At 40.1% G+C, this 22,437-nt stretch overlaps 1 protein-coding gene across 1 annotated transcript in view; it reads left to right on the forward strand.

Annotated features, from left to right (window-relative positions):
• The window catches only part of LOC143213064 (uncharacterized), a 25,680-nt gene continuing 3,243 nt past the window's right edge, over positions 1–22,437 (forward strand). The window contains exons 1-12 of the mRNA XM_076432559.1: positions 1–10,935; positions 11,960–17,538; positions 18,727–18,811; positions 18,870–18,982; positions 19,072–19,129; positions 19,410–19,510; positions 19,878–20,027; positions 20,097–20,145; positions 20,233–20,375; positions 20,820–21,060; positions 21,855–21,962; positions 22,035–22,271. Of these exons, the coding sequence (XP_076288674.1) occupies positions 17,449–17,538; positions 18,727–18,811; positions 18,870–18,982; positions 19,072–19,129; positions 19,410–19,510; positions 19,878–20,027; positions 20,097–20,145; positions 20,233–20,375; positions 20,820–21,060; positions 21,855–21,962; positions 22,035–22,271 (1,375 nt within the window). The 5' untranslated portion in view covers positions 1–10,935; positions 11,960–17,448. The remainder of the gene's footprint in view (positions 10,936–11,959; positions 17,539–18,726; positions 18,812–18,869; positions 18,983–19,071; positions 19,130–19,409; positions 19,511–19,877; positions 20,028–20,096; positions 20,146–20,232; positions 20,376–20,819; positions 21,061–21,854; positions 21,963–22,034; positions 22,272–22,437) is intronic.

A 22,437-nucleotide genomic window follows, 5' to 3' on the forward strand; every position in this document is an offset into this window, starting at 1 on the left:
CGCTCCGACAACTTCAACCCTCACAGATGGACAACACGTGCGACATACCCTCATAAATCACGCCATTGACGATCGGAGACAATAACAAACGAAATTTCCTTGAGAGGTCCCCACTCCTCAACCTAAAGTCCTTCCGGCGCGGCGTCCAATTAACGAAAGCTACATTTCCCCACCCTTAACCATTCACGAAAAACCAAGGTGACAATCGCAGTACTATTTTGATCGTGGTCGGAGTAACTTCTTCTCGTTCGCTGCCGCGATTTCGGAAAGTGTGTTGTGTAGTATTCTGTGATAGTGTAGAACTGTGGTGTTTTGTGCAATTTTGTGCAATTAACAAAGTTTTGTGCAATTTTTATCAATAACTAAGAAAGTCTTTTGATTTATTTTCTTTTTTAATATGTTCAATAGATTGAAAATAATATAACAGTATTTTTTCATTTTTGTTTTTGTCATTCTTCTTAAATCTTTCACTGTATTTTATCATAATATTCATTTTGGTAGAAATCGTCACATACATTTTATTTGCCTTACATGTTTGTACAATTTTGTTTGTAAAAATAGTCATCCTGTTAATGACTCCGCAAGAAAAAATCAATATTCTGCATTGAATTAGTCGCGATTAGCACAGACTCGGTGAATCCAGCTAAAGGCTCTAAAAAGATATCGCACATTCTCAAAAATAGTGTACCAAAGTAATATTTCTTGAGCTCAAATCGGTAAAATTAGCAAGGTAAACCAAACACCGGGGGATTTGGAACTCGATTCTCCCAGCACCCGCAGTTTAAATGCGTATTTCATCGGGATACCGAGTAATATAATATCCAAAGTTTGATCAAGATAGAACGGGAATGGTTTTAAAGTGCGCTCGTTGATCGTCCCGCCGCATTCCAACGCCACATTAATGAGGCAGTATCGTAGCCGAGGCATTTCCAGAACTTTCTCGAAACTCTAATAACTGAAACGGAATTTAATAAAGCACAGTGCAAACGTCGTAATTGACGTTTCGCATTCTATTTGCGTATGTCGCCCGAACACCAGACTGAACTGTGGCCCTTATTCGAAATTCTGCTACTCTCCCTCCCCACGACGCCTCCCTGTTTGTCTTCCCTCGTCGTCTTATCTTTGCTTCGTGCCGGAACCAACCTGTTTGTTATAGTTATCGATGTAAACAGTGCGCACAATTTTGAGAGAACGTGTCGCGAGCAATCGTAAAATCACGTTCGTTGCTTTCTCATATTGAGTTCGCAGTTTTCAATTTTTGTCGAGAGTCGACGGTTTTCTAGGATCTCAAATATTTGAAAAAAGACGATCACATATGTTGGGTTGATCTTTATTGCAAAATAACTGCACATCGTAATGAAAACAAGAATTAGAATTAACTTCGGAAGACATTCTAAAAATTGCGGGTTAGTTAATACGCAATAATTTCAATTTTTTCATCGGGAAGATATAAGTATTTGCATATCGAAACAACGTATAATAGAATTAATTATTAAGCGATGGTGAACGCGAACTAATTAATTAACGAAAGATCAGCCTGTGTGCAAAATTTATCTTCGCAAACCAAACTCGGTTACGTTCTGATTCATAGCACGCCAGCATCGAACAGATTCATGTTGCAGAGGAAAACCTCATTAAATATATTTGTGCATAAAATACAAAATCCGACAGTGCATGAATACAAATTAGATATGCTTTCAGCAAAATTTAAAGTATTATGAATAAGAGTGATACAGAGATCCAGAAATAAATGTGAAAAATTTATCCCCTTTTGACCGAGATCCGTAGCAAGATTACGTTGACTATTCGGATGGCGCCATTGTGATAGCGCGATCATAAAAATTAGAGTTACGATTCGTACGAGAAAATATAATACATTCATTCTTCTGAATCTTTTTATACTAGATCCTATGTATGCATAGGAATTGCACGTCGCGCTATATGTAGAGATAATATTAAAAATACAAATACTGAGTTTTATTTATGAAACAACATAATATTCAAACCGGAAGTGGACGTCTAAAATTGATGTAGCTTTTGCAAAAATGTTTGTACATATAAATATCATTTATTTTTAGGCGATATTTTGAATACTTAATTTCTAATATTGTGAAAGACAAAGGTGTGATTTCTCAAGCCTCGATTTACAAAATATTTAACACTAACCGTACCGCGACCGGTCAAATGAAATCAATAAATTTCTTTCGTCGAGCACGTATTATTATAAAAATTGTGAAAAATCGAAATAAATTCAATCTTGTAATATTTATAAAACAATATATATCCGACACATTTTGTACCAGGTACGGTTAGTGTTAAAGAGCATAATTTTACGTCTTAGAGGACTACAGGAGATTACTTTGTTCGATAAAAGTATTACGCCTCGGGACGAGGTGTCGGAAAATAAATGGTTGCCCACACAAATAGCTGATTAATTTCGCGGCTCTGTCAAGCCGAGGTTAATCCTCTTTCTTTTATAGAACGTTGTATCAATAGCCAGGAGAAATTGCTCCTCCGGTTAAGATGTTCTGGAGGAGAAAAGGGCCTCTGAAGTAGTTAACGGATGTTCGATAATAAATTCTTCAATGATAACCGTCGCGGCCGTTTCCTCTTATCCGAAGATTTACTTCCTTCCCAGCCGGTCCGGTAATAGTGGCTCGCGAAATTTATTTGCGGGTTCGTGGTGAAACGTTAATTCGAAAAGGTCGGAAGGGAGCTGGAGGATCATTGAACGAGAGGCGGATGAAATAAAACGAACATGACCGGAGGACGAACGAAAGGGAAGAGAATGGAACAGAGAAAGGGTGAGAGACAGGCTGAAATAGATAGAGAGAGAATGGGGGAAGTGAGCGGATTAAGAGAAAAGAAGAAAACGAAAGGGAAGAATCGCGAGGAGAGAAGGAACATTACGGGGGAAAACGGAAAGGACCGACTGGGATTTCGGTAATGTCATTTTTCCCAGCAATGGAAATTCTTTCCTCTTTAACATTTTAAGCCGGCCGCGTGTCTGTGTAATTTGATTCAATCCGCTTCCCTTTCTTCCTCGACCGGCAGCTTCGAATTCGCTGGGAAATTTGATGGATACTATGACTCGCGGAATAAAGCGAAATTGGAGATGTCAGCATTGCGAAGAAATGAAGCCAGAATGAATCCCGACACTTTTAGTCCATAAAACCCTTCTCTTCCGTGCAATCTGTCTGAAAGGCTACACCGTTAATTGTTTCCTCTTTGGCGCCATCGCAAATCGTATCTCAGATCAAGATTTTCGCGTGCGCGGCACACGCAATTAACGCGCAATAAATTATTACCAACTGCCCTAAGAAAGGGGAGTCTAGAGAAGTCGGTCAAAATTCGGAAGAATTTGAAGAAGACTACACCAAAATTTTAATACCTTTTTCTGTGGCTGGGAAATAGCTTTGATTTTACTTTATTAAGTTCATTATTAAGTTCTAAGATTTTTATTTGCTTGTGCATTATACAATTTTCTTATCCGCAATCCAGCGACTAGACGTGCAATTTTTACGTTTAGCCAATTTCGTTAGAAAAAAAATGTTCGTCTACCGTGCGCCGCAAATCAACGATTGTTTCCTGGGCCGGAAAGGGAAGAGCGGAATCAGCGTATCGGGGAGAAGTTCTCGAAACGCGAGAGTTCGCGCAGATTCTTTACGAATGAGAGACCGGCTTAATGAGCATTTTGCAGTCGGCGGAGGAACGTACGGTTCCACGGGCCGGCAACCTTCATAATTACGCGATAACTTATCGGGCGAAGGTTACACGCCCCTCTCGGGTTAACAGGGATGTCCCAAAAGATAGCTGTTACGAGGGGAAGCAAAAAGACGAACGATTCGAGGTAAACGAAAGAGAGCCGAGGCTCATTTCCCTTTCGCCGCGCCCAATGAATTTCGCGGGCAAATCGTCGGAACGAACGAACCGCGGAACGACCGAGCGAGATCTCTCTCATTTTCTCTCTCTCGTCTCCCTCACAGCTATCCTTTCTTCGTACTCCCCTTTTCCCCCTTCGTCCGATCATTTTGTACCTCGCAACCCCTCCGTCTTGCCTCCCTTTCCTTCTCTCGATCCGACTCTTCGTATTAGTTTCACTCCCTCCGTTTCGAACGAGACGAACTTCTGATTTTATCGCGTCGGAGATGCTCCATCGGCTGGAAGGAACCGGAGATTGTTACGCAAATGAATTTGAAGTATTGCCATTTTACATTTCCACCTGTCTCCGGCCCGACCACCATCCGACGCCGTTCTTTCCGATTTTCCATTATCTTACCTTTCGCCCCCGCGTCGAACGCTCACCTTGAGCACACCATCGCGATCTGACTGCTGTTGCATCCTTAAGAAATCGACTTCGATCATCTGTATTCGTTGAAGGAGAACTTTCTTAACATTCGACCGAACTCGAATTTTTCAAGAAGCTTCAAAGAGTACTCTATCAAATCCTAAACGAATTCGTCTTCCTCTTTCTCTCTGTACGGATTAAAAACCTAAACAATTGCGTAACTGTCCCTCCAAACGATCCTACCACAATCAATCCTTTGTAATCGTAAATAATCCGTTCGAATCCGACTGGCACGCGAAAGAACGGAGAACAAGTCAGAGAATCAAGTGAAACAATCGCGAGATTCTATCCACTGTTCTCTACAGTCGCGTTGCCGGTCCCGAGCGACTATACGGGGGAAACTGCTGCGACCATAAAAAAAGGCAATGTGCAGTAAAAAAAAAAAAATAGTACCACGATGTTCACGCGAACACAATCTTCCCTTTAAACGGTCCCTGGTCCGCGTTTTGTTATCTGCCCCTCTCCCCGCCCCCTCCCCTTCGCTCTCGTAGATTTTACGCGTATATTTCCCGCTCTGTCATTTGTTTTCCATTCCCTTCCTCTTTGCCCAATTTCCTGTCCCTTCTCCAGCAGTTCTTCCTCTTTTATCCGTTCCTCTTTCGTTCGTCGGGGCTCCCCTTTTGTTTCTGGTTCCGGCTCCGCCGCTCTCGCTCTCTCTCTCTCTCTTTTTCTATCTCGCTCATCCTCTCTCTGCTCGATCGCATCCTCGCGCACAGGTGTCCCCGCCCTCCGCGCGCCGCGGTGTCGCTCCATCCGAGCGTCCGCGATCGATGCACCTGGCTGCATTTGCAAGTTCAGCGACTGAATGGAATCGGGCGAGACGACAAATCGCGCACGGAATCGAAAATCGCAATAAGGCTGACAAAACTAACGCGATTCTTTCGACGACGAGTCTCAGGGTGGTAGGGGGTTGAGGGTGGAGGGCGCGTCGATAGACGCCACTTTGTTTTGCTGTCTTATCGGGGCGAAAGGGAATTCGGTTTACAGCGCGAGCCGACGAGCACCAGGTAACGATCATTCTCCATCTGCTGCGTTCCCTTTTTTTTTCTTACTTCCCCCTCTTTTTTTCTAGCCCGAGAAATTGCTGCATCGGTGACTGAATCCGAGACGGAATCACGGCGGGAAAGACAGATGGTATTTCTTCGATGGCTCCGGTATCGCGCGGCCTCCAGAAAGTTTAATTTAGTTTTATGCCGCTTCGATCCACTGTTGCTGCCGGCGCATTCTTGTCGCAGTGCGAAGCCGCGTTAAACGGGACACGAACGTCCCCCGTTCATTTGTTGATTGATTGTTTTAATCGAGCTGCTACTAGAACCAGTCGAACCATCAACCATCCGCTTTCCGGAACTTTCGCTTCGATGCAGACGATTTTCGTGACAAGCACGGGACTTTGTCAACGCTTGTAGTCTGTTATTGCTTCACAGTTTAGATAAATGATTTGTATTTTGTTTATAATTGCAGACAGAGGAATGTATAACGCTCAACTAAATTTTCATGTCTCGTCGAAACTTGGAGCTACTTTTATGAGCAGCTTGATTTTCGTAATCGGTAAGATTATATCGCAACTCAACATTTCTCAAGTATACTCGTCCGCTGCGCGCTAGAAACACACATTTCCCCTTCGATTGAACGCATCCTCTACTGCAATTTTAATTCGATTAGAGCCGAAACTTACCGAGGCGTCTCCTCGAATTCGCGCACCTCGAATTCCATCCGAAGGAATCCGATTTTGATAGAGCACGAAGCTGTGCTTCGGGTAAGTTTGCTTGAGATTCGAAAATAACGTCGGAATCATTGGCGACGAATGAATTTACAAGCAATTAACTTTCCCGGGGGATGATTTCGGTCGTGCCCGGTACCTTCGAATAGCTCGATTCTGTTCGGACCGCGTATCAAAAGTTCCTGTAGTTTCACGAGGTACAATAATATTATCAATGAGTTAAGTCACCTTTCAATCCGCGCCGAGAATTCTCATTAAAAGATTTCAAAGGATAAGAACATAAAAGCTGCTCCTCTCGAAGCCGTTGGAACGGGCTGGTTAAATTATAACAGAAAGCGACACGACGAGTTCTCCGCCTCTTTTGATCCGTTTCGACGTTATCGATTGTCAATGCTCGACGGAACAGTCACCAGACAGTTGTGAAAGCTCGACGGACAGCGCTTTAAATGACTTTTCACAGACTGATCACGAAAAGAGGACAAAAACAGTGCAATTTCAGGAGTTGCTTCAGTATGAACAATTTTAAACAAGGTTTTATTCAGTGGGACCTCGACTTCTGCTCCTACTCGCGACTAAAATTAGCAAGACACGTTTAACCTTCTCTCTGTCGGCTGCTATTCTAATGTTAACCTTGTACAGGGGTGTCATTGGACCCTATACATTTTTGCAACATGATGTGAAGAAAAAAATTATCTGAATAAGCATTTCGGAAATTTTATTGATTTTAAAAAGATACATATGCAATACTTAAAAATATTACATATTACTTAAATTCTTTTAGGGTTTCCCCATCTGTGGTATATTTCAAATTTTTTAAGTGTTGCATACTTATCTTTTTAAAATTAATAAAATTTCAAATTCAAAATTACATACACTTAAATTCTTTTAATGTTTCTATCTGTGACTTCTGCAGTTTCTCTATCTGTGACATATTTCAAATATTTTCATTTCTTAATTCACTAAATAAATCAATAAATTTTCATTTCTTATATTTCACTACTGTGGCTTACAATTGAAGCAGGCAATTTCGATTTTGTATAAATCTCTGCGGCCTCCTTGTCACATTTCTTTACAGTCTCTACTTTCAAAGTTCATCGTTCATTGTCTTTTAATCAAAATTCATCGTTCATTGTCTTTTAATCAAAATTTCACTTCATTGTCTTTCTTTTTAGAAATGTTACAAATTCAAACTTCTATAAAAACACTGAAAAAGTCTCTAAATTGAGAAAGAGAGAGAGAAACACACGTGCGATTGAATTCCCGATACTCGATGACAACGCATCCCCGGACTAGAGCGGTTATCGAGCGTCAGCCGTGCTGCTGCTGCACTCACATTTCCTGGATAACCGCGGCAAGTGTATTCGGGCAAAATTAAACGTGAAGTTCCGTCTGGCAAGAAATCGGTGCAGGAAAATTCCTGCGCGCGGCGTTCGCCGCAACGGGGGTCAATTTATAGGATCCGAAGGCTCGGTGGGCATCCGTTCGCTCGGCCACCTACATAAATATTATATTCCCCGATAATACCGTGTGCGCGCTATAAAACTCAGCATTAATCACCGGACAAGAAATACCACCCTCCGGCCGGTGTAGACACAAAACGACCACTTATCCGTGCCCAGGCTTTCTCCGTTTCGAAGCCTGCGGCTGTTCCGCAACCTCGTAAATCGCAAGACGGAAGCCGAACGAGGAGCGGGGGGATAAAAAGCTGGACGCCCGGCAAAAGATAGACAACGAGGAGAGGAACAAGCAAACGGGATGCCGAGAGAAAGAGAATTGTTGGTGGGGAGAGAGAAAGAGTGGGTGGGAAACGGGTTGGTTCGAAGCGGCGGGAGATAAAGGAGAGGACGCTCGGAGGGGTGTAAGTACCTGGAGCTTCTTCAAAAACAGACGAGGGGAGGGGACCGGAAGTAAGTTAACGGGGAAAGACATCGCGGAGGCCACCGGAGGAGAACCGGAGCAGACCGAAGAGAGAACGGAAGGAACGAAAAGGTGAGAAGGGTGAGGCGATCCCGGTGGAAAACTGGAACGCGTCGCGCAAGGAAGAAGAACGCGCAGGAACCCGCTTTTTAAACGCGCCCCACGGTGAAACAAATTGGCGCCGGCGTGTTTACACGTACGGGGCGTAGCTGAAATTCTTTGAGCGCAGCGGACCCGGAAAAAAGGTGCACGCCGCGCCGCATACTGCGTTGAAAAGCGTTCTCCGAACAAAATTCCATCACCCGAAAATTACCGGTGCTACGAACAAACGTTTCCAACGGAAGTTGTAAGACATACACTGGAGTACATGATGATTTATGACATGATCGAATAAGTGTGGTTTAAAACATTGAAAACATTAGACGAATTCTAAAATACTTTTGTACTATATTCAACCTATTGAACATATTAAGAGAGAAAATAAATTTTTGTCATTCCGGTTTGTTGCAATCCGGGTGGAACATTTTTATTTTGCATAAAGATGCAGAAATTACAACTGAAATTATCTGGGAACATTTCTATAGATTTTAAATAGCAATAGCAAACGTCAAATACTAATCTTGCTCGACAATAGTAGGCACAAAACTTGTTTGACAAATACTGGTCTTGTTGAACAATTTGGACTCGATATCGCAGGTTCGTTGACGATTCGACAAACAAGCGTCAACCATAATAGCATGAATAGCGCTGAAACCAAACCTAGATTTCCGCTAACATGTTTCTCGATATGTGTGCGCTTCTCTGTGAACATTTCGTCGACGTTCAACACACGCGATTACGCTAACGAGATAATTAATGATCACCGTTTTACTCCTGCCGGTATAATTATCTCATTGGTCCTCTATTCTTATAACTTGCCAACGTTGAAATACTTTCATTGATGCTACAAACATTATTTAATTAATCCACAGCTACTAAGAAGAACTTGATTGAGAGAATGACTGATTGATGTTTTCGCAAAGTAATGTTCATGTCTTAAATTTATTTGTCGCTTGAAAAGTGGATCATCGAGACCCGGGAATTGTAGAGATGAAAATGAAATGTCCTTTCGAATAATTGAAAGCATTTCTTTGTCTATCGGAAAACCATATTGTATCTAACTGCGAGAAATGCGTCAAAATGGCTCTCCAAGGTGGACTGTTTAAAAAACGAGACAACGGCGAACATATTTCGCAATACATAACAAGTTATCTGGAACCCGACGAAGTCGTATACAGAAAATTCCTGTGGGAACTGCCGGCAGTTCGAAAGCTATAGAAAAAAGTTCTCGTTCCAGCGGTCCCGTAAATAACGAATACTTTTGATAGCGGCTTTATCCAGCGAGTCTAAATTAACAACGACTCGTTACGTATAACACAGCTTCGTCAAGCCAGTTCGTTATTAAACCGTTAGAATAATTTCAGATCTTTCTCGCAGTTGCGGTCGTCGTTGATAAAACATTTACATTTTGTTTCAGTATTTAAATAGCATTTATGCAGTGTGTGGTTTTAAAAGAATAATTTAATATCAGAATCTTGAAACGTAAAAATTGATACGGTGAATCGACTGGAAACGGGAACACGTCCCACGATCACAATTACGGACAATAATTACCGTTCTTCTCTGTCCAGTTTCATTGAAAACCGGCTGCTATTCTTGTTCGCTTATCGACGCGTCGTGAATTTGTAAAGAGAACCGAACTCCCAAGCTATTTATGTGCTGACGCAGGTTACACGAATCCAATCTCGGAAGTAACCAATAACGGTGCACTCGGTGTACAAGTGGTAATCACGTTTATCGCCCTTGACTGAACTAATACTGACAATTCCGTGCAAATACTGTATCCTCTGAATTCCGAAATAGCAGCGCGCTTGCGTCTTTCCCGAAGGAAAAAGTCGAAATATTGTATTAGAACGAACGTGACGCCATGATGGTAAAAGTGAACCGTTGCGAAAAGAAATTAATTGCAGAAATAGAACAACATCGCGGCCGGAACGAGCACGAATTAATTACGGAAATATAATGCGGCATGACTTAATTAGCCCGGTGGAACCGGCAGCGGGGTAAAGAGAGCTAAAAAGTCCGGAAGTCCGCCAGGAAAGAAGATCGTTACGAACGCGCGGGTGTACAGGTGAAATTAATCAAAGTACATCAGCATGTATAACCGGGTTGGCCGGTTTAATTAATATACGTAGCGTTGTAGACCTCACCTTTCCACTTTGACCCAGTTGTCGTAGACGGTGTCCGAGAACCACGCAAATCGGTCGCGCTGACTCGAAGCGACGATCTTAACTCGAGACGACTGGCCAATTTGATCAGCGCTATGTCTTTGGCGAAATTCGACCTCTCGCACCCTGTGCACTTACTTCCCCGGCTACGATATCTCGGCCACATTCGACTTCCGCACGTAATTCTCATCGGCGTTCCAATCACGATAATGCTCGCCTCCTGCCACCACGTACTCCGATTTCCTGAGAGCTTTATTAAAGAGCCTCTCCTAAACGTAGACACTGCGAACGCTTGCTGAAACAATTCCTGGATCGCTATCAAAGAGACTGAAACAGGGTTCGCAATTTTTCATCTACGTACGATTTATATTTATTATTTCTTTCTTAGACTTCTCTTAGCACTTAATAACTTGTACGTGTTCTTTTCAAATTTATACTCACGTTAGAAGATATTCCAGAGTCCCAATGTTCATTTTTAACTCGCATTTTTATTCCTGGATCGCTATCAAAGAGAGTGAAACAGGGTTCGTAGTTTTTCATCTTCGTACGATTTGTATTTAATATTTTCTTCTTTCAAGTTTATTCGCGTGTTAGAAAATATTCAAGAGTCTCAATGCTCATCTTTAACGCAAGCAAGCTGTTTAACAAAGCTTAACAAAGCTGCAACACTATTACAAAATCGTGTAAGTATTCTCCACAAAATCCTTTCGTTATTTTTTCAAAGGCGATTTATCGATAATAGAAGAATCGGTTTCGAAGCTGGAAGATTTATTTTTAGTAGTACTTCGGCAGTTACGTGAAGTCTCGTTAGCTTTCTCGCAACGGGTGCCATATTAACGAAATGAAAGAACGAGGGCGAAGTAGCAAACGCTTTATGGTATAGAGCGACGTAAACAACATTGCGTGACGCCGTTAGAAAAATTGATTTTCTTACAAGCAATTACCTGATACGACGAAATTGTTGCTAACGAGAGTGCTACCGCAAATTTGTTCTTGCCCGTTTTCTGCTATCTCGTATTAAATTTCGACGTGCTACGGAAATACGGTTTGTTCAGCTTCCAATCAGAACAGTGAATTAAATTAGGAACTCTGCGAGAGGAGTACGTTGCATCAAATTTACAAACAAGACAAACGCTAATTACGAACGTATCAATAAAGGAAACATATGTGTATGTATCGTTTTCAATCGATTAAAGTCATTATGGAACGACGTAAGTGACAATTATTATTTTGCATAAAAATCCGCAGTCTAACGATATAACTATGAATTTTGTTCAATTTATCAGAATGTAACTATAGTACCTATTGTTGTTTTTTTTTATTAATTTGAAGGTATTCTGTAATTTATTTTGCATTATTTGTGATAAATGATTGATTATCAACCTGTTTGCTGTATCGCCAAATTTTTCTGAACGATTTTGTTAAAAAGCAGGTGAAATATTAACGAAGTTTTGGTCCAATTTACCGGACACAAGAAATTTGTGGTAACAAATTAATTAATTTTTTTTTATAAGGAAACGAAAAATTGCGTTATCTTGGGGAATAAGGTTTTTAACTAATGCGTTTTTTATATCTTAAATATTATTGTAATAATTTTAATTTATATGTATACGCGCGGAGAGGGAAACATAAATTTAATTTTTCAAAATAAATTAATACTTTAATTGAATGTAAATAGAACAGTTTAAAGAACCTATTATTTATTAGCCGCAGGGTAACGGAAAAGCTGGCGACCCTATGGCGCACCTTCGAGGCAAGGAAGAGGCGGAATATGGCGGATCATTCGTCATGAGAAAATTATAGGATGCTGTACAAGAGAAAGTCACCATCGTCCCCAGCTTAATTCGTCCCGTGCAAGACACTTCGCCCCCTGGTAAAGTGCATAAAATATTCACCGTAATACCGCAGAACGCAGGACACGTCCCTGACGGAATAACAACGTTAACTAAAGTTATAAGTCGGTATTACTTTTCGAAACGCGCATCAATATTAAAATGAGCATCGAAAACTTTCAAGTTCAGCCGCGTTTATTTAAATATTTGAAATTCCTGCCGAAAGTAGTTAACCACCCTTTTCACGAACAAGAAAAGCAATTACCGAACTTCCGACCTGAGAACTTTAATAATTCTGCAATGTTCTGTGCGAATAATTAACAAGATCGCATTGTAAATCGGCCGGTGTAAAGCGATCATTAAATCACAAATTATCGACATATGTTTTCAGAGATTACGCATTGCTTTCACTTCTCGCGCTTATATTGAAATTGTTCTTCGTAAAGTACGCAGTTTACACCATTGATTTTTCGTGATGTCCATTTGGCACTGGCGATTTCATCGAATGCTTTTCAAATGGACTATGAAATCGCAAAAATTGCTTCCAACATTAATCGAAGCGCTTTTACAGTGTTTTAAAAGAGAATATTTTCAAGAGAATATTTCCAAATTTTGAAATAATGGACTTGTTTTTTGTCGGCAATAAAGTGTAAATAGTATTTACTAAATACGAACGGTTCTTCTAGAAAGTATTTTGGCCGGTTTTCTATGCCATAGTTATCGAAATTATAAAAACGCTTTCATAGGAAACGCAATCATTTTGCACCGGCCTAATACCAATCACCTAATTTCGTCGATTCTTGTTTGTCGCTCTTCTTGAGCGCATCTTTACGGTGAATTAACTTGCGCGACGTAACTGGGCTCGTCGCTGGAAATCACAGCAATCGAATTTGTTGTCGCACCTCACAGAGCCAGGCAAACATTCGTTGTTCCCGCAACGGAATTCGTTTTTCCTGTTTTTCGAATGACAACAAACGTTGATTACGTGTTTGGAGACGGTGTATGCAGGATGTTTCTTGATTGCCGCATTTCATCCGCATCAGTCCGCCGAGGCGGAAGTAAAATCGTTCCGGAAGAGAATTCGTTTTAAATACGACTTTGATTTTCAAATCTATTTTTTGCGTCGCTCGCGGGAAAAGTTCAATATTGATGTTATTGGAAACCGTTTCTCTATCGTGCTTTCGGGAGACTTGTTTCTGCTTCGTGAATTAACTCTGCTGCACAAATAAATCCGGAGAAGAATATTTCACAGTTACCGGAGAAATGACTTCGGACGCCGTTAAGAACTGGGATTTATAGAATTAAATAGTGTCCTGCTTTCAAATTATTTAATATTTGTTTGCAGTAATTAAAAACCAACCAGAGACAGCTCTCTTCGAAATCCGGTTTTCCTACAGATAAAGAAATTCATTAAATACTTGCAAAATATTTCAAAATTAAATATATATTTAATTAGAGAAGCCAAATTGGAGAGAGATTGTCCCACTTAAATGATAAAAATATAAGAATATTAATTGAAATTTAGATATATAATGTAGGATACTTTGGTCAGATTCGATTTACATGTTCTCTACATTCGAAAAAATTAATAAGTACCATTTTTACCTCACAATATAGGTCCTTTAATAACAAAAAGTCGTCTGCATCCAAAGAACAGTTTCCCAATTTTTACTATTTTTATTCTTAGACCTCAACAAGTCCTCGAATTGCGAAGAAAATCTCCCAGATTTGATTCTCTGAAGAAGCACTCTTTGACAATGGTAGCGTGAACATCTCCAGCGTCTACACTGACTGAGTCTTACTCCACATGCGTATAATTTTTTCACAGAAAAATTCGATTTTCCTCTATATGGAAACCTTCCATCTAGTTCGTTTCCTGTCTGTTCAGCGGAGGAGATGAACTCCTTTTCCTTGGATCGCATTCGCGTCTTCCATTGTGAAAGCTCCTTTCGCCATTATCGGGCCTGTCACTCGGCGCGGACTTGTCATCGTCATCTTTGAAATTCGGTTTTTCTTGGCCTTTTCTGGGTTTAACCGCTTAACCCCGGTGGACCAGTGGCATTTAATCCCGGAGGACCGTTGTCAGATAATCCCGGGGGCACGCCATCCGGAGGGACCCTTCTTGTTGCCACTGAATTTATTATAGCCGAGGCCGGAAGACCAGTTGTCCGACGTCTATGGCGGGTCCTCTTATCTTTTCCTGCGACCACTGGTCTAATCAGCCGCTAACGAGCTGCGAAAAATTGCTGTTCGCGAATTAACTTGTTGATAACTGTGGGAAACACGCGCTACGAAAGAGGGAATTTTTTTTGCATAAATGAGTCTCTTCGAACCGGCAAATCCATTTTGTAGCAAAACCCTACTTGTTGAAATTTTACATATTTCATACGTGTGAATCTAAAACGTGTTAACCTTTATACTGCCGCACAGTGGGCTGGGTTTTTCGAATATCCACTGACCTCAAAAATGGAAGAATTAATATAATTGATTGAACATTTTAGAATTTACGTTTGACATCCGAAAAATGTCCTTCCTTTTTCGCGATATTTTGATGTTGACTGTTTAATCCTTTGAATTATAATTGTAATTGCATTTATAGCAAAATTGAGTAGATGAAGTTCAAAATTTGTTGAAAAATTTTTTTAAAATTGAAAATGTTAATATACATGATTTCTCCTCTATTAAAATCATGAAGGGAAGAAATAAAATTCAATGTAGATTCTATTTCTTGGAATCGATGCAAACAATTTTTATTTTGCATAAATAAGTAAAGATCCGCAGTTTACTTATTATATGTGCAATGTATTAAAAATATAATGTTCAATCCAGGATAGAAAAATATGAACATTTTTATACAGTTGACAAGGAATATAAGTGACTTCGCTAAGCAAGGATATCGGGATGAAATTTGCACAAAAATTCATTAAAAAATTGTGCCTGTCCGCTGATAATTATCGTAATAAATATACATTTTTTAAAATAACTTTTTTATATTTAATATTTAAAATTGTTACTTGTTTAGTACTTGTTTAGATAATTTAAATCACCGATGTCCTCGGTTATAAATTTCTTCCTATTTCTTGACATTTACTCTTCAAGAAACACACAGAAATTCACAATTTCGAATTCACCATAGATGAATATAGCTGCATTACGAAAAAAGCCAGGCCCGCGAAATTATTCACAAGTTTTACCGGGAAGGAGGAACACCGTCGTCGCCGTGTGGTGAAGTAGTCAATCTTGTATTTCGAAAAAAGAAGTCTCACCGACTGACTCCGAATTGTGGAACGTTCAAAGTTCCATTAAGTCCCACTAACGAGCGAAACTTCGCCCGAACACCGAACACGTCGCGAACTCGGAAGTCGCATCCTCGGAGCACGTGACTCCTTGTACACGCGATCCTTTTTTCCTTTCCGCTCCAGCCCGTAAGGACCATGGAAATCGAGCATAATGAAGGCTACTCACGCGACGCCGCTAAAACCGCCAACGAGACTGTTACGACGCGAATTCGTTGTTTTCGGAAATTTTTATTCAGTCAGTGAGTCGCCTGCATCTTGTTGGACGATACATGCAGGCGGTATCGTTGCAGGTGTTTGCTAACATTTATTAATCCTTTGCACTCGAAGTCCATTTTAACTCCTAACATTTCTTCCTACCTGTTTAATTTATTCCTACAGTATTAAATTCTTTAGTAATTTATGAAATACGAAAAAATTATACAATAGTATTATACTATTCGAGTGCCAAGGGTCAGGGCCCGCTCTAGGGGGGGACATTTGTCCGGGGCGCGAAATTTAGGGGCGCCATTTTGACTGTAACTGTGAGAAAAATATTAAATACCCAATTAATAGAAAATTTGCTTTTATTAATAGAAATGCTTTTATTAAAATTTAAATAAAATGATTTGATTTGTATTGAAGATAAAAAATATGTACCTTTATTTAAAAAATATATATATATTCTTAAGGAGCGGCAATTTGTCTTTTTGTCCGGGGCGACGTAACCGCTAGAGCGGGCGCTGCAAGGATTAAAACAGAGAAATTAATACGAGAAAATTCACACAGCGGATCTTTATGCAAAATAAAAATTTTCTACCTGAATTGCCACAAGCTGGAGTGAAATAGAAATTTATTTTCTCTCTTAATATGGTTAATAGGTTGAAAATAATATAACAGTATTTTCAAATCCTCCGATAATTTTACTGTTTTAAGTTACACCTACTCGTCTTTGTTATAAATGCATAAAATCCGCTGTCTAGTCATAGTCATTGTTTTGCAGCTTCTACGTAGAATTAAAAATATTTTTAACTCTGTTACCAGAGAAGTTATTGATCCAGACTAAGATTGCACGAAGACGATGCAGAACCAGCTGCGCCAGGCACGCGACGAGCGGTCACACAATCGTTTATGCGAATTCATATTGCCTGTGTATTATGGAAATGTCTGCGTTAATGACTACGATCATGGAGACGATCATTCACAACGACTGCTCGGGAGCGTGCCGGGTAACTTGATTTTACTGTGGGAGGGCACCCTCGCAAATCACCAGCAATTTGTCATTTCGAAGTGTCCGCTATAAAATGTTACAAAAATTGTCAGTCTTCCACTGTCCGATTAATTTGCTGTCACAATTTTATCGAGAATAATAGCGTCGGCCATTCTTCTTTTGCTGTATTATTCCGAGCTCGTGGCTCGATCGAGTAACGACAATTGCGACGATCGACTTATGATTCGCTATTGAAACGCATCATTTTTATCATTTTTGAAAAATCTGTCAATACCGTGCGCATAATACTAGCGTTTCACCTCGGAGCGTGACGGATCAGACTCATTCACTGTTCAGCAAAAACTCAGCGACGCAAACTTGTTTGTTTCTCGCTTGCTCGGCTAACCTCGGCTCCCCGAGTTCACCCGAATAGCGTTTCACATCGGAGCGTGACGGATCACACACGTTCGTTGATCATTCTGAGCATTCATAAAAAAAGTTTTCAAGAAGATGAGAAAAAGTTATGAACGATAACGGCCAAATCGGTCACGAATTATTTTGCATTGAAATAGACGGTAATTTTTTCAACTAAACATTACTTTTCGTTGGGGAAAATGGAATAACAATTTCAGCGCGCAGTGACTGGTCGTAGTATTATTGGAATCGCGATTTCATCGACCTATTATTTCTAAAACGCGGGTTGAATGCGCCGCGTCGGCCGGCGCGACGCGGTTCGCGAAACAAAAGAGAAATATATTTCGCGTCGCTCGACAGCGGAAAAAAAATGCGCGATGATGTCTCGGCTCGTGAACATTTTCGCACGTCGACGCAGACTTCGGTGTGATTTTGCTTGTTGTCGTTCTCGCGAAAACTCGAAAAATGGATGTAATGCTTCAGGAGCACGGCGCCAAGCATATATACAAGGTGCCAGAAGGATTACGAGAACTGTGCGCTGACATTTCACGCGAGGTAAGCACGCGCTACGTTTCGCTGGTAACATGAAATCGCTCGATGTTTAACTTAAGTGTTTCCGATAAGCGATAGAAGTTGCAAATTAACCGGCGTTCTTAGTCGGGTCTTAACATTTTTCTTGTTGGTAGCGAACAAAGGCTAACGAGGACTCTCCTATCCCGCTGTTCTATCTTGACGTCGGAAGCGTGTAACCTTTGTTACCTTTTTTTCCTGTCTACATGGGATTAAAAGTTTTAAAAACATTTGTATCGCTCTTCAAGCAAACGTAAATGGGGTACTTCGTTTACACGATTCTGCCAGCAAAGCATTCAGGTCATAGTAAATTCTACGATTAGAGAATAATCTCGGAAAAAAGTTCTACAGTGTCGCCAGATGAGGGGATGTGCTAAAGCATCTTTATTTTGTTTGATACGTAATACATTGTTCGGTAAAGATCCATAATCAATAATCACGATTATCAGTGGACAAAGAAGACTAAATTGTACACGTTGCTTTTGGAAGAATTGTTATGCACAAATACTTACAACACAGCCAGTATTTGTGTACAAGTACTGTGCAAAAATATTTTTGTTCGTACATTGTTGTACATTGATTGAATTTTTCTTCGTATAATGTTATTGTATAATATATTGATTGAATTTTTGTTCGTATGTACGTATGTTCGTTGTACAATGTACAACAATGTTGTTGTACATTGACTGAATCCTTTTTCGTGCATTGTTGTACATTGAGATTGAGTTTTTATTCATACATTGTTGTACATTGATTGAATTTCTGTTCGTACATGGTTGTACATTGATTGAATTTTTCTTCGTACATTGAATGAATTTTTCCTCGTACATTGAATGAATTTTTCCTCGTACATTGAATGAATTTTTCTTCGTACATATATTGTTGGAAATTGACGAATGCACATTGACGAATGCACATTGACGAATGCACACTGATGAATGCACATTGACGAATGCACATTGACGAATGCACACTGATGAATGCACACTGATGAATGCACGTTGACGAATGCACACTGACGAATGCACATTGATGAATGTATTATACAACATTGGTGTTCACACATTAATGGGAATTCTCGTAAGTGATTCTTTGAATGAAATCAATCAAGTACAATATTCTTAATCAAAGATGAATAATTTCCAATTAATGATCGTTTGTTTGGAATAACAGGTACTCAGAGCGCAACCTGAGAGCTTGTACGGTTTCATTGCTGAATACGTGGACACGCTTCTGATCACGCGGGAGAACACGAAAGGTAAATTTATCAGCAGATCCAACTGCTATTGACTTTATCACCATTTCTGCCATTTCAGTTGCGGTGAAGGTCGTGAACAACATTCTGCTCGGAAGCCAAGCAATCCTTTCTATACTATACCGATCCGGTTTTAGTTTGGAACAAATCGCCGTCGCGGCACCGCGGATGCAGGTACATTTTATTATAGCGTGTCCGATGATTATCGGTTCTCACATGGCGCACTTCGTTTCGAAATGCCTCTTTTATTTTTTGATTCCCAGAAAGCGTTTCGGGAGTACTTGGACGCGGTTGACACGCAACCGGAACGGATATGCGAAGGTAAAGTTATGGCACGAATTGTACGAAGGTTATAGTGAACCACGTTATACGTGTGTGTTCTATAAAACATGTTGTCAAAGTTAACCTTTTGCAGTCGGAGATATTTTAACTTGAAAATTAAACATTCCTTCCGACTTGTCTTCCAACATTTCTTGGTACAGCAATTTTTAGAACTAACTCTTGTTTTTCGAAGTTTGTAAATGTTTTCGATTCCTTCGCGCCTGCCCTCAGATATGACAAATGCGATTGTTCCATAATTAGTCTTAATTGATTTGCACAGATAGGACTTGCGACGAGAGGTCCAAGGTTTCCTTACGAAGCATTTTGGAAGCGACTGGATCAACGCGAGAGAATGCTGATCACGCTGCTAAAGTGATACAAGTAAACATTTTAACATTTTAACATTACATGTAATTGTAATTGGAATTGCTATTACTTTCGCTCAATCAGTAATTGTGAAAGAAATAATTGCAATTACTTAACACAATTACAGTAATTGTAATCGAGTCTAACAATTACTTCAGTGTAATTGTTCTTTTAAACCACTAATTTTCATGTTTTGGACCATTTCACCGTTTTCTTATTGTAATTATAGTCCACTTTTGCACATGTAGTTGAAGATGTAATTAATTACTCGTGTAATTAATTCCTGCCCAACTCTGAGTGGAGGGGATATTTTTCTGCGTTTATCGTGTACAGCCTTTTTGCGTTTATAGAGGATTTACTGTAATACGTTTCACTGTATCAGGCAGCATTCCGCGGCCATTACGAAAGGATGATTACGAGCGAGGTGCAGGGCAAAGTTCAATGGCAAAGAGCAGTGGCGAACACATTGGAGATCCTACGAAAAGCTGGCGCCACGCAGTCGGAGATTTCGAAAGCTGCGAAACACATAAAAGTAGGAAATCCTTTACTGATCGTTAGCACCGAGAACGAAAAATTGAAACGAATATTGTCGCCTGTGTAGTTCGCCTACCGCGGCTATTACACTAGAAGAAACCAGAGGATGGACGCCCGTAAGATCTTAATCTCCTGAGACATCGTAGAGAATTTTATGCGAATCCGAATCGTATCAAGGGATTCAATAATGTGAATATTCGCAGCGGAAACGGAAGAAGAGCTCAAGAAGGATGTGCGTATACTCGAGCCTGTGGAAGCCATTCAAGCTGTCGCTTGGATGGAAATGATGTACAATGACTCTGGCTTGACGATGGAGAAGGCGAACGAAGCTGCCAGGGTTATTCAAGTAACGTTCTTTATCGATATTTCTATAGTAACAAGTCTACAAATTTGATTGAAAAGCATGTACGCTAATGGAAACTGTCAGTTTCTCCGAAACAATTGCGACTTTCCAACGGGGTGATGTATTTGTAAAATTTATAAATTGCGCATAATATTTACAGTCTAATAAATAATTAAAGCGACAAATTTCATACATCGAACGGGTCTGTGCCTGTATTTGTGCATAAATTTCATTATCATTATAATGGGCAATTTTCTCTCGGTTCGTTTAGCTTCACCATTAATCACATTTGATGTTTTGTTACCGAAATTGCTTGTTCCGCATCGATCGGGTAATTTCTTTTGCTTTAGACAAAGTAGAGCCGGCGTACTGAATTTTTAATCGCATCAAATTATAACTTCCAATTACGGTCTGCAAGCTGCTTCGATATATTTCGCGTTAATTCAGAGAGCGTACCAGCAATACCGCAAGAGAAAAGGCAGCTACGACGTGCAACGATTAGAGTCGACCAAGTCGATGATCGTTGAGGCTGTTCTCGATTCTCTGCACCAGAGAGTGTTCCAAAAAGTGATGTCTCGTGAAGGTATCCCTGTGGAATATGGTACTCAAGAGGAGTTAACGATCACCAGCACGAAGGTCGAGATGGCTTTCAAAGAACGCTTCAAAATGTCTCGTGTGTCGATGGATGGTGAATGCTTCAACACTACTCAAACATTATCGTTCAAATTACGATGCGTAACTGCGCATGATCGCACGATGTACTTCGACGTCGTCTGGCTCGGAAAACTCGTTTATTTAACCGAACATTTCTCATTTTTTCGTTAGAAATACTCGATCATCGAATTACTTTTAATTTCTCGTAAAAATGGCATATTCTTGGTAGACTCTTCAAACACTGCTTTTATTCACAATATTGCTTACATTATTGAATACGTCGGTATCTAATAGACTGCGCATGTATATACAGGGTCTGTCCGGAAAGTAATGCAACCACATTAAAAAAAAAATCTATTAAACATATGAGTACAAACCTTTAAATTTCTTCAAAGTAGGATCCTTGGGCGTCGATACATTTTTTCCAGGGAGCATACGAAGCATGGAAATCGCGCTGGAAAAAATGTGTCGACGCGCAAGGGTCCTACTTTGAAGAATTTTAAAGGTTTGTACTTATATGTTCAATAGATTTAAAAAAAAAAATGTGGTCGCATTACATTCCGGACAGACCCTGTATATATATACATGCAATTTTCAATATTTGTAGGCAAATTTTTAAAAAGTAGAATTAGATAACATCTTATTTTCAGTGGTAGTAGCCTTTGTAGATCTGGAATCACTAAAAATCGTACCAAATTCTATCGAATTGTACATTCCAGCATTTTTTTGCAAATTTTCAGTCTGCAATTTTTTTGCAAAGTCGAAAAAATAAACATACTAAAATATTATTTTACACAAGAATAACAAAGCAATTTTTATTGTTAATAGAAGGGGAAGAAACGGAAGGAGATTTTGACGAGGAAGAAGAAGAAGAAGAATTCGAAGCCAGAGAACAAGAAAAAGAAGCAGAGTTTGAACACGGAGAAGAATATGATGGTAAAAAGGTTTCCTTTGAATTGATTTCTAATTGTGAAGTCATCAAACATCGTGTACGAATTTTCCTCGCAGAAACAGAGGAAATGGCGACCACACTAGCCAGTTCTGTTTCTGAATACCGTCCAGTGGAATCGGAAGCGAAGACCGACGCAGAATACACGGAAGAACAGTTGACGGAAGCGGAAATGAATGAGATGCAAGCGCCGGAAGTCGAAATTACGACGGACCAATTGCCTACGAGCGTTGAACCACAATCGGAGGCTGAAACGGAGCACCCGACGGAATTAGAATCGGTGGCAGAGGTTGAAGGTAAAACAGAGACCGGAAGATGATCTTGGAATCTTCATATTCCAACGGATTCAACAAATGATTCATTTATTCCGAACTTTTTACCAGCGATTTTGAACATGTTTACCAATTATTTATGAAAAAGTTTTCATGTTCTGCTTCATGCATCTAAAATCTGCATCCTGAA

The sequence above is a fragment of the Lasioglossum baleicum genome, chromosome 10 (genome assembly GCF_051020765.1).
Source record: "Lasioglossum baleicum chromosome 10, iyLasBale1, whole genome shotgun sequence".
NCBI classification, from domain to species: domain Eukaryota; kingdom Metazoa; phylum Arthropoda; class Insecta; order Hymenoptera; family Halictidae; genus Lasioglossum; species Lasioglossum baleicum.